Below are 14,738 nucleotides of genomic sequence, written 5' to 3'. Positions count from 1 at the left end.
CAGCGGCTGAAGCTTGAATAGATCTGCTCCACTAGAATGCCTTCTGCTTATTTCGGGGGTTTCAAAAACGCTTGGCATGCTTCACATTGGATGTCACCTGATATTAATATATTTTCTCCATTTTGCTCTTCCACAGTGCTTTTATCCTGAGCAACGGCACGCTCATAGTGCGCAAGGTGCGTCAGGAACAGGCTGGAAAATACAAGTAAGCCAAGAAATTAAATATACTGCAATATAATTTGTTGGTTTCCATTAAAGCTTGAGTATCATGGTTGATTTCTAATAATATTTCTTTGTTATGAAAAATTTGTTCTATCAGTTCCCTCCCAATATACCTAATATCTTCCATAACTTTCCTTGAATACAGTAAACAGGCGCCCTCACTAGTTTTGACTACTCATTTGACTGATATATGTCTAGTCAATGGAAAACCGCTTTTAATTTGTCCCAAGAAGAGTTTAAATTTCGTTAAATTTAAAACATTGGCTTTTTATTTCTAAATGATCGAATTGTCTTGGGCATTTCCGTGTTCTTAATTCAGGTTTCTCATTAATATATTGTCAGGTTGTAAGCTGGATTTTAAATACTACATGTATATCTTATCAACAAAGAACTTAAAAGTCTGCAGTAAAAAATTGTATGAGAATGAGTAGAGAAAGTTTACAGGTTTTTAAAAGAATATTAAAATATAGTTAGAAATTCTGTACCTGTACTTAAAGACCTATAAACTGCATCTTATTAATAAGAGTCTATAATCCTTAGGCTGCTTTGCTGTTAATGATACTTTTAATAGGCTGGAAATAGATGCGAATATAAAGAGGGTTTACTTTATTCCTTTATACGTTTTTTAGTTAGTTATCTATGCGCACAGCAATTATAAACATACATATATTGAGTTTAGATGCGTAATCATGTCGTATTGAAATCCAATATGTTTCAACACGCACGAATCCATTGAGTGCTTCTGCTCAACACATTCCGTTCATGTTTGCTTGGAGTTGTTCAGCCAAATCGTATTTCTTGTAGCTGTATCTCATTTGCTGTGAGGTGCAAATTATAATTGGTTATTGCTACTGTTGTTGCATATCAACACCTTGGCCACAATCCATCAATTCATCAGCAACCCTTCTGGAGGTGCTCTCTCCCTCTCCCTCTCTGTCTCTGTCTCTGTTGCTCCTCGACTCTGCAGTGCATTAATTAACACCATGCTCTGGCCGAGTGACTGGCATAATTGTGTGCACTGTCCATGCCAATTAATGTGTGTGAAATATTATCCGTTGCAGATGCGTGGCCAAGAACCAGTACGCCAGCAGAACGCACCGTCAGTTCGTGTGGCTGGTGCGTGTCGAGCCGAATACCAGCGGGCCACAACCACTGGCCACAACGACAACGCATCTGTTGCCAGCCTTCCAGAATGCCACACTGTTTGTGCCCACGGGAGGGTCGCTGCAGCTGCAGTGCCACGCGATGGAGGACTATGTGCCCATCGAATGGTGGCTGCAGCATCCGAACAATTCCCTGTCCCAGCTGAGCAACAATAGCATGACGCTGGAAATAACGAACGCCAGCATGGCCCGGCATGAGGGGTACTACATGTGCACCACGCCCACAGACAGGCAGACGTTCCGGGTGATAGTCACCATTCCGCCGAGAATAGTTAGCTCGCTGCCCGTGGAGCTGGGCTACATCAGTTTGTCGACAACGCTCAGCTGTCGCGCTGAGGGCAATCCGGAGCCAACCCTCAGCTGGTACCACAATGGCGCACCGCTAAACAGTTCCTATACACGATATATCAGTGGCAACGAGCTGTACATCCACTCCTTCGATCCGGAGGAGGAGGGCATCTATCAGTGTTTCGCGCGCAACGTTGCTGGCGAGGATTCCGTCACCGGCGAGATGCGCTTCAAGCACCAGCTAGAGCAGCCGAATCCACTGCAGAACATACGCTGCTACCCGCACAGCTTCCACACCATCAATGTCACCTTTGACAGCCGCACCTTGGAGGTAATTTGTCAGCCAAATGGCAGAATCTGAGTTGAATCTCGCTAATTCTGTGTGCCTCTTTCCGCAGTCGATGTTCGTGGTGCACATTGTGCGCAGCAATCCGCATCAGTGGAGCTCATTTGCGCCCATGAAGCTGAATCACACCTCGTTTGTGGTGATCTCAACTGGTCTGCCCATCTATCGTCCGTTTGCGCTAATCACCCGATTCCTGCTGCCAACCTCGGAGGTGCGCTCGGGCAGCATAGTGCCGCAGCAGATGATGATTAGCTCGCTGCGCAGTCCGGCTGTTGTCTGCTGCACCCAGGGCTGTAAGTTGATTAGCAGCAACCAGCTAATCCGACTTAGATGTTAATCCCATTTATCTTTGACGCAGTGCTGCTGCGGCTGGTACACCTGGGCAACGACACCTTTGTGAAGTGGTCGCAGGCGGAGCTGGACAACAAAAAGTATTTCATACTGCAGTTCTCCATCAATCACACACATCCGCATCCCGCCCAGCTGCTGGACGGGCCGCTGCATGGCACCGTCACGGCCGTGGAGGAGAAGGCAGACGAGGTGCGACGCCAGCTGACCATCATTCGGCCACTCAATCAGTCGGCTGCTGCCACAGTGCTGCGTAATGCGGAGCACGAGGTGCTGGACAACGAGGTGGACGACCTGACGCTCGAAATAGAGGAGGACATCTTCAGTCTGGTGGTGGATGCCAACGTCACCGGCCTGCTCCTGCATCACTTCACTCGCATCAAGATGCGTGTCCTGATCATCACCAGCGAGAACGAGTATCTCGCTCAGGACTTTCGCTATGTACAGTGGAAGATTGTGAGTAGACTGTACTGTAGTGGCAAGTTGCAATGACGACTTACCTTCGTCTCATCTGAGCCATGTTGGTTTTCCTTGGACACGAACTAAAGTCTCTTTTTCTCTCTCTCTCTCTCTCTCTCTCTCTCTCTCACTCTTTGTATTCCCTACAGATCGAGAACGGCACATCCGATCAGGCGAACATGTCCTTTCGCCTGATTACCGTGGAGTCGCGCATGCTGGCCTTTCAGTTCCTGGACAGCCTCAATGACACCTGCGTCTACGAGTGCCACCTGCACGTGCAGCTGCCGCTGCGCAAGCAGGAGCCCAAATGCAAGGAGCGCACCATTGTCAACTCGGTGCTGCTCGTCTCGGGTCTCAGTGCCAACGAGCGCTACAATTTCCACTTCTACAATTGCAAGCCGCAAATCTTCTACGGCGAAATGGATGTGCAGACGCTGCCAGACCGTAAGCCCTAGTTTTACAAAATATATTTGTGAATTTTCATAATTCATTATCGTATCATTTAGCGCCCGGTACTATCAGCAATTCGCGCGTGGTCAAGCACAATGGCCTGAAGCTTATATGGGAGCCACCGCTGCATCCCAACGGACGTGTCCATCACTATAATATTCTGTGGACTCTGGGCAATGTGACACACGAGGCAAATGTGCTAGAGTGTCGTCCTTGTTTCTATAAGGTAAGGCAGAGAATATTATATAACCCAAATACTGAAAGCTAACTCAACTGAACCATCTATCTATGAGTAAGATGTGAAGCTCATATCCAACATATCTTCTATCTATTACTCTGTCTTTTCTGCCTTAAACTTATAATTCGTCTTCATTTCCTTTGCAGTTTCCCAATGTTTCGGAGACCGACAAGATTCATGTGGCCGTGCGTGTTGTTGGTGAGACGGGCGTGGGCGCGCCCATGTTCTTTGACTTGATCAATCATCACATACTGGAAACGGTGCAGAACTCCTCGAATCATGAAGTCTATAGCGGCATCGCCATCGGCTCGCTGCTGTCGATGCTTTGTGTTTTTGGCTTTGCGCTCTTCATCATATTTCAGAGGCGTCGATTCAAGGCACGCGTCCCGGGGCCCACGCATTTGACCACGCCCACAGACATCAATTTCGGCAATCTGAGCAGTGCCTCGGGCATACCGGGTGACAGTGCCGGTGGCCTTAGCGGCAACACAATGCAGCAGGACTGCCACGAAATGCAGACACTGATTCCGCGCTCCCGCTACCACATCGAGCTGCTGCCCGAGCGCACGCTGGAGTACCAGACGAGCACGGCGACGGCAGCAACGTTGCCTAATGGCAATGGCAACGGCAATGGCAATGGTAACGGCAACGGAACGGCGGTACGGCGTGTGGATCAGGAAGCACAACTGGAGCTGACCATTGCGGGCGTGCACAACCTATCTCAGCTGCCACTGTGCGCCAGCTCGACGGAGCGTAAAACTGTGCAGGATGCCATGCTGCAAGAGGCAAAGGCCTTCTACATACCCTACCGCCACACGCCACCCAATGCAGTGGCGCTGCAGGCAGGCGGCAGCAGCAACTCCAATGCCAACAACAAGCAGAGCTCCTCAAAGAACAACGACAGCGGCCTGGAGGTGGCAGTGCCGCCCAATTCGCTACCGCTGGTGGCCACTGTGCCGGGGCTGGGCCGACGCAGCGGCAGCTTGAGCAGCAGCAGCGCCAGCAGCACCAGCAACGGCAGCAAGAAGCAATTCCATACAAATTTTGCGCGGCACTCGAATTCCAATGATGGCATCTGCCTGCTGGCCGAAGAGGAGTCGGCTGCGACGCTGACGCCGACATCGGAGCACGAGTACGCGTGTGTTAGTCTCACCAACGGTTTCAAGTTGCCCGCCGAAATGACAAAGCAAATGCCGAGCAAAAGCCAATTTAGCAACAACAATAACAGCAGCAGCAGCAACCAGAAGTCAACTGTTGTCCAGCAGAAGGATCGCCAGCAGCAGCCGATGCCGCAGCAGTATCCCTCTGCATCCATAGTTCCTGTCAACGGGCCACAGACTCACTCTGTGGGCGTTAAGAGCAAAAAGACGACGACAATGGCCAAGCAGGCGTGGCCAGCGTCTACGGCCCTGAATCGGCGTGCCCAAGTCGATCCAAATGGCTGAGCCTGAATAGCTGGCATTGTCGTCGTCGCCTCGCCAAGCAAAAGTATTCCATGCAGCACTACTACACATACACTTACACTTTACTCTATACACACACACACACACACACACATACACACACACGCAGCAGCACACATACACATTCGCAGCTCGAAACATTCCAAACATTGTGGATCCCTATATTTGCATTAGTTCAGTATAAGGACACATACATACATACATACATAAGAATATGCTTAGTTATATGAAGTACATTTTATAAATGTATTTATTTATCTTTATCTCTATCCTTATCTTTATCTTCGAGAGCTAAAGTCGAACAATGAGAATATGATAATATACAACAATCTACGTACATAAGCAGCATATTTATATACATATATATATATATATACATACATATATACATATGCATGCATATATATAAAAGCATATTTACTTTAATTTTAAGCACATGAACGTTTTTAAGCTTGTTTAGTTTTTGTTTGTTTTCTTTTGTTAATTGAGGCTAACTATAATTATTATTTTAATTTGTAGTAAACGTTCTCTAATATGAATTTATTAAACTGCCGTAGTATTCTATTACAACACACATAGCCAAAAAGCCAAACAAATATGCAATAGCCCAGTTCATATATACACACATATACACACACACATATTTATACATATACACACATACATTCACACTCACAATAGTCACAATAGTGTTCATATCGATTTACTGCAAATAATTACCCATATCAATAATTCCATTCATATTTAAGTAAAATATTTTATTTTCGCATTTTAATTGCTGCATTTTGCGTTTTGTTTGAGCATTTCTCATTTGTTTGTTTATATTATTTGTTTAATTTTTGTTTAACCGATATATCAAATGTACCTGATTATATTCATTTTGCATTTCGTTAAGCGCTCATTTCCAGCACCGGAACACAAAACAAACAAAAAAACAAACACGCATATTGCATTTCGATTCTATTTAAATAGACCTTTTGTTAATGCCTCACACGCATTTCAAATGTACCGCAGCCGTATTGAACGAGTCTATCCCAATTACCGACTGTACCTAGTTTGTACAAACAACTAAACCTCTAGCTATGTCACACACACACACACACACACACCATACACAAACACACATACAAACAACAACATATATTATATTTCTATACGCATTGAAAGTTATATAAGATGTATTTAGCATTGAGCGCAGAATTTAAAATGAGCTCATCTATAATATGTATTTTGTGAATTGTTGTTCAATGTTCAAAAACCAATGTGAAAATTGTTAAAAAATACACAGATACAGGCATATGCGCACACACACATAGCCACACATCCAAACACGCAGACATTCCATTTCATAGACGTATTTAACTAGAGTACATACATCAAATTCTATTACTGAATGAAATCAAAAAACAAAAACAAAAAAAAAAGAGTATGGAAAAAACAAGTAGACAAAAAGTTATATTAAGCACGCCAATTCAATTAAACAATATTTGTACGATTCCATATTGAGAGAATGTGTTTATGAACTGTAACTGTATACGTATTTAGATATAAGTGCAATAACACCTATTTAAACCATAAACAAACCCGTCAACCCAAAACCAAGAAACCAATCAACCAAACAAAGCTAAACGAAAACTACAAACAATAGTACCTTTCCCATTGGAAATGAACAAATAATATGCATAGAACAGTAAATAGATTACAATATGTGGCTTCCGCAATGGTACATGTGCTTCTTGACGAAATTATAGCAATACGTAGCTCATTTCCTTCCAAAATTCCCGAAGATCCTGTCTTGGAGTGCACTTGCCACATGTGTCCAACAATAGCCAATTCAAATTGTGTTCATATTGAAATAGGCCAAGAAACTGGCATTTCAACAGCATTTCGAATCAACTGATATAGCATAGTCTTAGCACATACAAAACTTCAAAGGTGTTCCGTCAAACAACATTTAAGGTAAATAATTGAAGGCTCAGTAAAAATTTTTATGATCGCATTCAAATCAAGCTAAACAAAAACTATTCCGTAAATGAACTCAAAATTCCTAAAACAAAAAGAAAATTTTAAACAAAAATTAAATATATAGGAAAAGAAATATTATGCAGCAAAAGGCAAATTATATGTATTTAATTCAAACAATATATAAAAGTAGATCTTAAGAAATACATTTAATTAAAAGAAGAGAAGGAAAATACCACGATAAGAATGTGAAATTAAAAAATTAATAACTGCGATTGTGATCGCTGTGTAAGTGGATGTGATAAATGTTTAAAATATTTAAGCGCAAAAACAATAAAAAAAACAGTATGAAAATAATTATTCGATGGCATAAAAATGCGTATTGCGACTTTTACATAGACGTTTTTGGCTAAAGCGAAACCAATAAGAAAAAAAAGAAAAGAAAAGAAAAGCGAAAAAAAAAAAATTACTAAGAGTCCACTAAAATTGTAAGGAAATTATGTTCTTAACTCTTTGATAATGCTGATCCTAATCATTATTTGAACTAAGCATGTTCTGTACGTAATTTTAGTTTGGGTCTTAAGTTCTCATTGTGTATACCTCATTAGTGGAGTGGAAATTAAATTGTAACTATATTATATGTATTTAGTTGGTTGCCCCATCTGTAATATATATTTAATTCTAAATTGCTTCAATTCGGACGAAAGATAAAAATTGAAAATAGAATCGAATGTATTTTTTATGTAATTTATATACATTGTATATGCTACAAGAATATTATTGTATTAGATGTGGAAACTCAGCTGGAAAATATGCGATATATGAGATATATATATTATATATATATACATACGATCGTGTTAAAGTTTTCGGTGCCAGTAATTTGACATACCAACCAGAAATTAGCGCGGCTACAGAGTCTAATAATATGTAACGATGATTATATACATATATATACGTGAAAAGGTGAAGAACGCTAGAATAGCATCCTTAACTATTGGAAAGAAAAACAAAAATATATTAAAACTAAGTTATGACAACAAAAGAATTAATACAAATTGCATTTTTATTAACTATAAACGTTAAACGTACTTTTATTGGTAAGTATATACAATAAAACTCTCTTAACTGTAAATCTTTAGTAACTCTCAGTACTTAACAGGTTTGTATACAATATCAAATGGACATAATATCACTATCAATGCCCATACATTTTAATTTTTTATTTCGATGGTAACTTTTAACGGTGTTGTCCATTTACACAATTATACAACATTATCAAATTCAGCAAAGTTGTGTAAATGTATAAATCTTCCTCCATATATAGAGCTTTCACGGGGCTATGGTATATGCTAGGTACCTGTACAGTACTATTTAAAATATAATATGATCACATCACAACTAACTGAACAAATGATCACAATACAAAATCGCAAAAGTTGCCATAACCTACGTATATATTTATATTTACATATACATATATAAATGAAATGAGTTTAAGTGCTAAATGGCATGCTGAAACGCATCTTCTTGAGTGTCTGATTGAATGAGGAAATCTTTGAAACTAATCTTTCGCTCTGCCAAGATCTATTGACGCTATAGCCGAGACTGAATCAATCACAATTATTGATAAGGTCTATTTGACTCAATATTTTAAACATGAGTAATTCCAAAAAGACAAGAATCTAATATTTAAGTCAAATTTCCCTTGAATGATTACTTATGAATCGATTAAGAAGCAAAAACAAAAAGGAAATATAATAAACTATGCTATGCTATGCACCATAACAAGAAGAAGCGCTTAGGTACGCATAATTATCGGGCAACTTATAGTTGTAAGCCTATTCACATATCGATTCCAATTCATTGAGGTCCTCCTGCATGTATGTAACATATATGGCTAACGCTAATTGATGGGCAGCTCAGCACACCTTTTTAATCATTTTCACCAACTCTTTGTACAGAATGCAGTCCCGACTGCGTGGCTTGCAGATCTCGCGATGATCCAGTCGTATGCCGCATACTTCTCCAAAACCGGGATCTGTTTAATGTGTTTAGATTAATTAATGTGTGATTAGCTTATCAATCTAGCGCAGCTTACCGGCTGAATCCACGCCCACAATTCGTAAATAGAGCACTGACATGAGCGTCAGCGCTGTTTCAACAAAGCTGAAAACTTCGATCTTCAAATGACCCAAGTGATAGAGCCCAGCAAAGCGACGATGCAAATCCAGCAGATACTTGTTATCTATCAATTAAAAGTGGAAGGCATATAGAGGAACTGGTAACGGATTAATGTACGACATCGACATACTCTTTTCTATCTCCAGCAGTTCTACGGAACGCGATAGCAACGGCGCCTTGATCGAGGCCAAATGGGAGCCACGGTGCGGCACCGAGTAGAAGAAACAGCCTCGCGCAGATTGCCAGAGCGGCCTCATGGCCGGACGACCGCACTCCCAGGCATCCACAAGCAGCTGCTTGATGAAAAGGCCTCCTTTCGAGTGGCCCACGTAGATGATGGGATGCCCGTGGCCAACGCGATGCTGCATGAGTAGCTCAGCCATTTCCCGTGAACGCTGAATCAGGCTGGAGCGCGGCTCTTTAGTCTTCCACAGCGGACGCCACAGATAGGGATCCGTCGTGTAGTTGACAGCTATGACCCTGACGCCTGGACAGTCTAAAGGCAGCCAGTCCCCGGGCCAGCACTTGGAATAGTTGGGATCATTGGCGGAAGGTTTCTTTTTGCTTTTGCCGGCAGATTTGCGCGTCGTGGAGCTGTCCATGGCGGCGCTGCTATTATTCTCGGCCTGCAGCATCGACTCTAGCTCAGCTGGCAACGCTTGGCTGCTGTCGTGCATGCGCAGACGGAATGTTGGGAAGCTGTACTCGATGCCTTCACATATTTGAATATCCTCCGGCTCCCCGCAGACGTAGGCATAACTGTGGGAGAAATACGAATAGGTTAATGCCCATAGAAAATAACGGAATATTCCACTTCTACTCACTCTTCGGCGATCTCATTACTGTCGGAAGCATTACAGAGATGTGGCTCAGTCGTTTGTTGCACTGCTGCGCGTTGCCAGCCTCCATCTACGCTTGTGGCATCTTCATCCAGGCTGCGAGTGCAGGATGCGAACTTGGCGCGTTTCTCTCGAGGCGCTGGATGTATTGCGGCGCTGCGTGAATAACGAGGTCGCTTGGGTGGACGCACCGGTGGCCGGGGCGGACGATCGAACTCCACCGGATGACGTTCGTTTTGCCACAGACCCTGGCGCCAGGTGTTCACCAGAGAGCCGTGCAGGCCATGCACAAGCACGATGTCAGCGCGTATGGGAGTGCCCGGCGCCGGTTCGGCAAGTATGTTGAGCGTGCAGCAGCTGGAGGAGCTGGAGCTTGAGCTCTGAAGACTGTAGATAGGCGGCCCCTGCAACAGTGTGCTGGGCGTTGTGGGCGTATTAGGCGGTATGGGTGTGATCGGTATACGTGTGTTCAGCGTATCGGGCAGAATTTCCAAGCCATCTTGGGACTTGCGCAATTTGAGTAAATTGAGCAATGGCCCCAGACGATTGGAAACTGTCAATGAAAGAGATTGCGGGTTGAGCGATAAGAATTTGATATAAAAAGCTGAGAATGGTGGTATGAGTATGATGAACCGATGAACAATTGGGTAACTGAGGCCATGCTATGCACTTCAAGTACTAACCTTGTACGGAAGATAGATTCAGCGATAACGTGTTGGCGGCAAATGCCACCAGGTTGGTCAGCGCCTGGCGGCTAGAGGTCAAATTCTGCAGCACGCGTAGCACGCGAACGTCGCGTATGCCCTTAATGCCACGGGCGACGCCATTGGCCAGAGGCAGCACCAGGCGCACCAGGACGCCAAGGACGACTCGCATGCTGCCGCTGTTATGGCTGTCACATAGAGAGAAGCACACATGAGTCAGTGATTATGTAAGACATTGGGCAAATACTTACGGTTGCATCAAGGCGCCGCCACTGGAGGAGCGCACCAACTGATTGATCGCCTGCTCCTCCTCCTGGCGGTCAATTTCCATCTCCTCTTTGCCATTGCCGATTGCTGTATTGTCCAGTGCCTGATCAGTGGCTTGACCTGCCGTTTGGTCAACTTCCTCGGCTATGCTCATCATCGCAATATTGCAGACGTAATGCTCATCTATTGACTCAAACTGAGACGCCTTACTGTTACTGTTGTTGTTGTCGCTGCTGTTGCTGTTGGTGCTGTTCGCTGTGTTTGGTTGTGAGTGTGTGTTGCTACTGTCGCTCACTTGTAAATCAGCGCTGAATAATGCACTGGCTTTGTTATGGGTTTCGCGTTTAGTGAACATATTTATCAGTGTTCTCTATTAGCTATTCGCCGTCTCGATCTGCGCCGCTGGCTTGCCGCCAATTAGTACAGACTCAACATGTTGCCAGTGAAGGGCCGCACACTAGACTGCAAATAAATTTGAATTCAACTTTAATCATATGCACTCAGTTGGCTGCCAATGTCAATGTCAATGCGCTGCACTCTTAGTGCAATCAGTACTTTGCACTCGTTTGTCTTCTCTTTTTTTGTTTACCACGCAAAAGACGGTGTCGTTCGTCAGTCTAAAAATATGGGCGCACTAGCGCAGAACGGGGCTGCATAAAAGCAAGTATACGACTCGTGTGCCACGACTATCTAAGCAATCTGCCTGACGAGTAAAACGAGAACTGCTAATAGCGAATTTTCTCTACTCTATTCCCTCTTTTTCGCCGGGCTATGGAATTTACTCAATTTACAAACAGTTCTCCACTGTATTTAAAAAGACATATTCGACTCTAGTAAGCCACCTACTATGATATTATTACTAAAACATTAACATAAAGTACAACATTTTTCAAAATTTCATAAAAAACAACTCTTGTTTGAATTTAAGATGACAGCTAACTAAATAAACGCCTAAATATTTTATGAAATAAAATTCAATTAAAAATAATTTATTTAAAGTGCAAATGTGAAGTCTTGAATCTTCTATTTGAATATTTAGTTTTCAAACTCCATATATTTGTTGGCGAGTATTTGTGCGCGAGTGGATGAGAAGAACCGCAACGTTTGGTTGTTCAAGTGAGACTGATTTTATTATGCTTCTTAATAGCTAAGTACATGATAGCGTTGCCACTAATATGAGAATTGCCATATCAACACTCTTCCTCAATTCTTATATTTTCATTAGGCCGATCAACGCTATACATTTCATATGTTTTACTCTTGACAAATTCTTAGTTAATACATCGGCAATCATTTCATTTGATGGACAATAACTTAAATCGATTAACTTATTCTCATAACAATTTCGTATATGGTGATATTTAGTATCTATATGTTTGCTTCGTGCATGATATATAGGATTCTTCACAAGATTTAACGCGCTTACATTATCTTCATAAATTCTTATACAGTTTCTCTTAAAATACGGATTCATTTCGCTTATTAGCTTTCTTAAATAAATCGCCTCCTTTGCAGCATCAGAGAGCGCCATATACTCCGCCTCAGTACTGCTCAGCGCCACCGACTTCTGTTTCTTCGAGGTCCATGAAAATGCCGAACCTCCCCACATGAAGGCATATCCTGTGAAAGACTTCCTATCAGTTGAGTCTCCAGCCCAATCTGCATCTGCATAGCCAGCAATTTCCTCTCCTGTCTTCTCGTAGACTAACGCTAGATCTGCTGTGGTGTGCAGATACCTCAAAACTTGCTTTGCTGCTGCAAGATGTTCGCTATGTGGATTCGAATTCCTTTGTGCCAGCTTGCACACCGAATGTAAGATGTCCGGCCGTGTGCATAGCGCAATATACATTAGCGAACCAATCACAGACTGATATTCTGTGATATCAACACGCTTACACGACTCTCTCTCGCAGTTCACTTGGAAGTTAGCTTCCAATGGCGTTGACGTGGTGCGGCAGTTGGACATGCCCATCTCATTGAGCAGACCCACTATATGCTTCCTCTGGCTCACGCGTATCGCACCGGTCCTTCCTTCTCGTTGGATTTCAAGGCCCAAGAAGTTCGTCACTTGACCCTTGTCTACTACCTGAAATTCAGAAGATATAGCCTTTTTAGTAGCTCGCATCTCACCCATGCTTGAACACGCCAGTAACATATCATCTACATATACTGCAATCAGGTTTATCGTCTGGTCATCTGAGCACTTGGTATACAGACATGGCTCGCTCTCGCATGCCCTGTATCCCATTTTGGTTAGAACGCCATCCAACTTAGTGTTCCAAACCCGACCAGCTTGCTTCAGGCCGTACAGCGACCTTTTAAGCTTCAACACACATCCAGAATGGTCGTCGTAGAGTTCTGGCTGTCGCATGTAGATATCTTCTTCCAGAATGCCGTTTAGGTATGCCGTCGAAACATCAAGTTGATGTACATAAAGCTCGTATTCTGCAGCCATAGCCAGAATCATACGTATTGTACTATAGCGCACTACTGGAGAATACGTCTCTTTGAAGTCTATGCCATACCTTTGGCCGCATCCTTTTGCAACCAAGCGCGCTTTGTAGCGCTCAACTTCTCCAGATGAATTCGTCTTTAAAGTAAACACCCATTTGCAGCCTATGGGCTTCTGACCATGTGGTAACTGAACCACGTCCCATGTGTCATTACGCATCAATGCGTTATACTCTTCCTGCATTGCCGCTTTCCATTCATCTGCTTGTGGACTCGATTGTGCTTGCTGCACGGTTAAAGGAACTTTAATGTTATTGCTTAACATTACATTTGCCACGTTGTATTGTTTAGTTGGCCGTCCCTTCAAGCCCGTTCTGATTATTTTAGGCCTGCCTGGCCCTCTTCTTGGCTGTTCAGCTTCGTCAGCATCATCGTCAGGTTGCTCCTCTGTATTAGAATGATCCTCTTGTATACCTTCCTGATCATCATTATCATCTTCAACCATTATCGTAGCGCTAGCTTTCTCGGTTGACTCACGTACGCTATCCTCGATGAAATAAACGTCTCTGCTGATCTTCACGTCACCTGTGTTCTTGTCGAACAGTCGATATGCCTTTGACGACTCAGAGTATCCGACCATAGTATACTCTCTTCCTCTCTCCTGGAACTTCTTCTTTGGACCCTTTTCCAGTGCAATTGCTGTACATCCAAACACTCTCAAGTGCTTGACAACTGGCTTCAGCCCTGTAAACGCCTCGAAAGGTGTTATGCCATCCAGAGCTTTCGTTGGTGATCGGTTTCTTAGATATGCAGCGCACGCGACTGCCTCCGCCCAGAAACTCTCATTTAATGCAGCACTATTAAGCATTACTCTTGCCATCTCCACCAGTGTCCGATTGCAGCGCTCAGCAACACCATTTTGTTGCGGGGTATACGGTGCACTCAGCTGCCGTTTAATACCAGCCAACTTAATATATTCGTCAAAATCTTTGTTGACATATTCTGTACCATTATCACTTCTAATGATTTTCACTTTCAGACCTTTCTGACGCTCTAGCATCGTTACATGTTCTTTAAATATCTTGGTCACCTCAGACTTTTGTTTCATAAAGTAAACATGGATGTAACGGCTCTTATCGTCAATCATTGTGAGAAAGTATCTGGCGCCGCCATTCGATACTTGCCTTATAGGTCCACACACGTCACTATGTATCAACTCACATATTTGTTTTGATCTATTCTCTGAATCTTCAAATGGTCTAGCGTGACATTTACTTTTCAAGCAATTTATACAATCAAAATGATCTATGTCAGAGCTTACTGCCAATCCACGCACCATATCTTTACTTTTCAG

General features: G+C 43.2%; 2 protein-coding genes across 6 annotated transcripts in view; one reads left to right on the top strand and one right to left on the bottom strand.

Annotated features, from left to right (window-relative positions):
• The window catches only part of plum (IgSF transmembrane protein plum), a 60,117-nt gene extending 52,681 nt beyond the window's left edge, over positions 1-7,436 (top strand). For all 4 annotated transcript variants that reach the window (XM_018017615.2, XM_089464809.1, XM_018017613.2 and 1 more), the window contains 7 exons: positions 137-205; positions 1,284-2,004; positions 2,072-2,312; positions 2,378-2,823; positions 2,976-3,270; positions 3,333-3,502; positions 3,661-7,436. In XM_018017615.2, the coding sequence (XP_017873104.1) occupies positions 137-205; positions 1,284-2,004; positions 2,072-2,312; positions 2,378-2,823; positions 2,976-3,270; positions 3,333-3,502; positions 3,661-4,959 (3,241 nt within the window). In that variant the 3' untranslated portion in view covers positions 4,960-7,436. The remainder of the gene's footprint in view (positions 1-136; positions 206-1,283; positions 2,005-2,071; positions 2,313-2,377; positions 2,824-2,975; positions 3,271-3,332; positions 3,503-3,660) is intronic.
• Positions 7,437-8,002: 566 nt separating this feature from the next.
• On the bottom strand, positions 8,003-11,395 carry LOC108620704 (uncharacterized). 2 transcript variants are annotated; one of them, XM_018017618.2, is made up of 6 exons: positions 10,918-11,395; positions 10,646-10,854; positions 9,948-10,566; positions 9,254-9,882; positions 9,041-9,187; positions 8,003-8,980 (listed from the first exon to the last, which is right to left on the bottom strand). In XM_018017618.2, exons 1-6 carry the CDS (start codon positions 11,286-11,288, stop codon positions 8,862-8,864), a joined length of 2,094 nt encoding a protein of 697 aa, XP_017873107.1. In that variant the 5' UTR covers positions 11,289-11,395; the 3' UTR covers positions 8,003-8,861. The 2 variants fall into 2 exon arrangements, with proteins under 2 accessions (XP_017873107.1, XP_017873111.1); XM_018017622.2 differs by having other exon boundaries at positions 9,948-10,515.
• Positions 11,396-14,738: the final 3,343 nt, after the last annotated feature.

The sequence above is a fragment of the Drosophila arizonae genome, chromosome 2 (genome assembly GCF_054131065.1).
Source record: "Drosophila arizonae isolate 15081-1271.41 chromosome 2, UAZ_ARI_1.0, whole genome shotgun sequence".
Classification (NCBI taxonomy): domain Eukaryota; kingdom Metazoa; phylum Arthropoda; class Insecta; order Diptera; family Drosophilidae; genus Drosophila; species Drosophila arizonae.
Note: the sequence above shows the minus strand (reverse complement) of the source record. Positions and strands in the feature narration are given on the sequence as shown.

Excerpts from the sequence above, each read along its gene's own strand:
- LOC108620704 (XM_018017618.2), bottom strand. The coding sequence starts at position 11,288 with ATGTTCACTAAACGCGAAACCCATAACAAAGCCAGTGCATTATTCAGC. Across the intron at positions 9,188-9,253 it reads ACTGCTGGAGATAGAAAAGA|ATAACAAGTATCTGCTGGAT; the intron begins GTATGTCGATGT and ends TTTAATTGATAG. Across the intron at positions 8,981-9,040 it reads TGTGGGCGTGGATTCAGCCG|ATCCCGGTTTTGGAGAAGTA; the intron begins GTAAGCTGCGCT and ends CACATTAAACAG.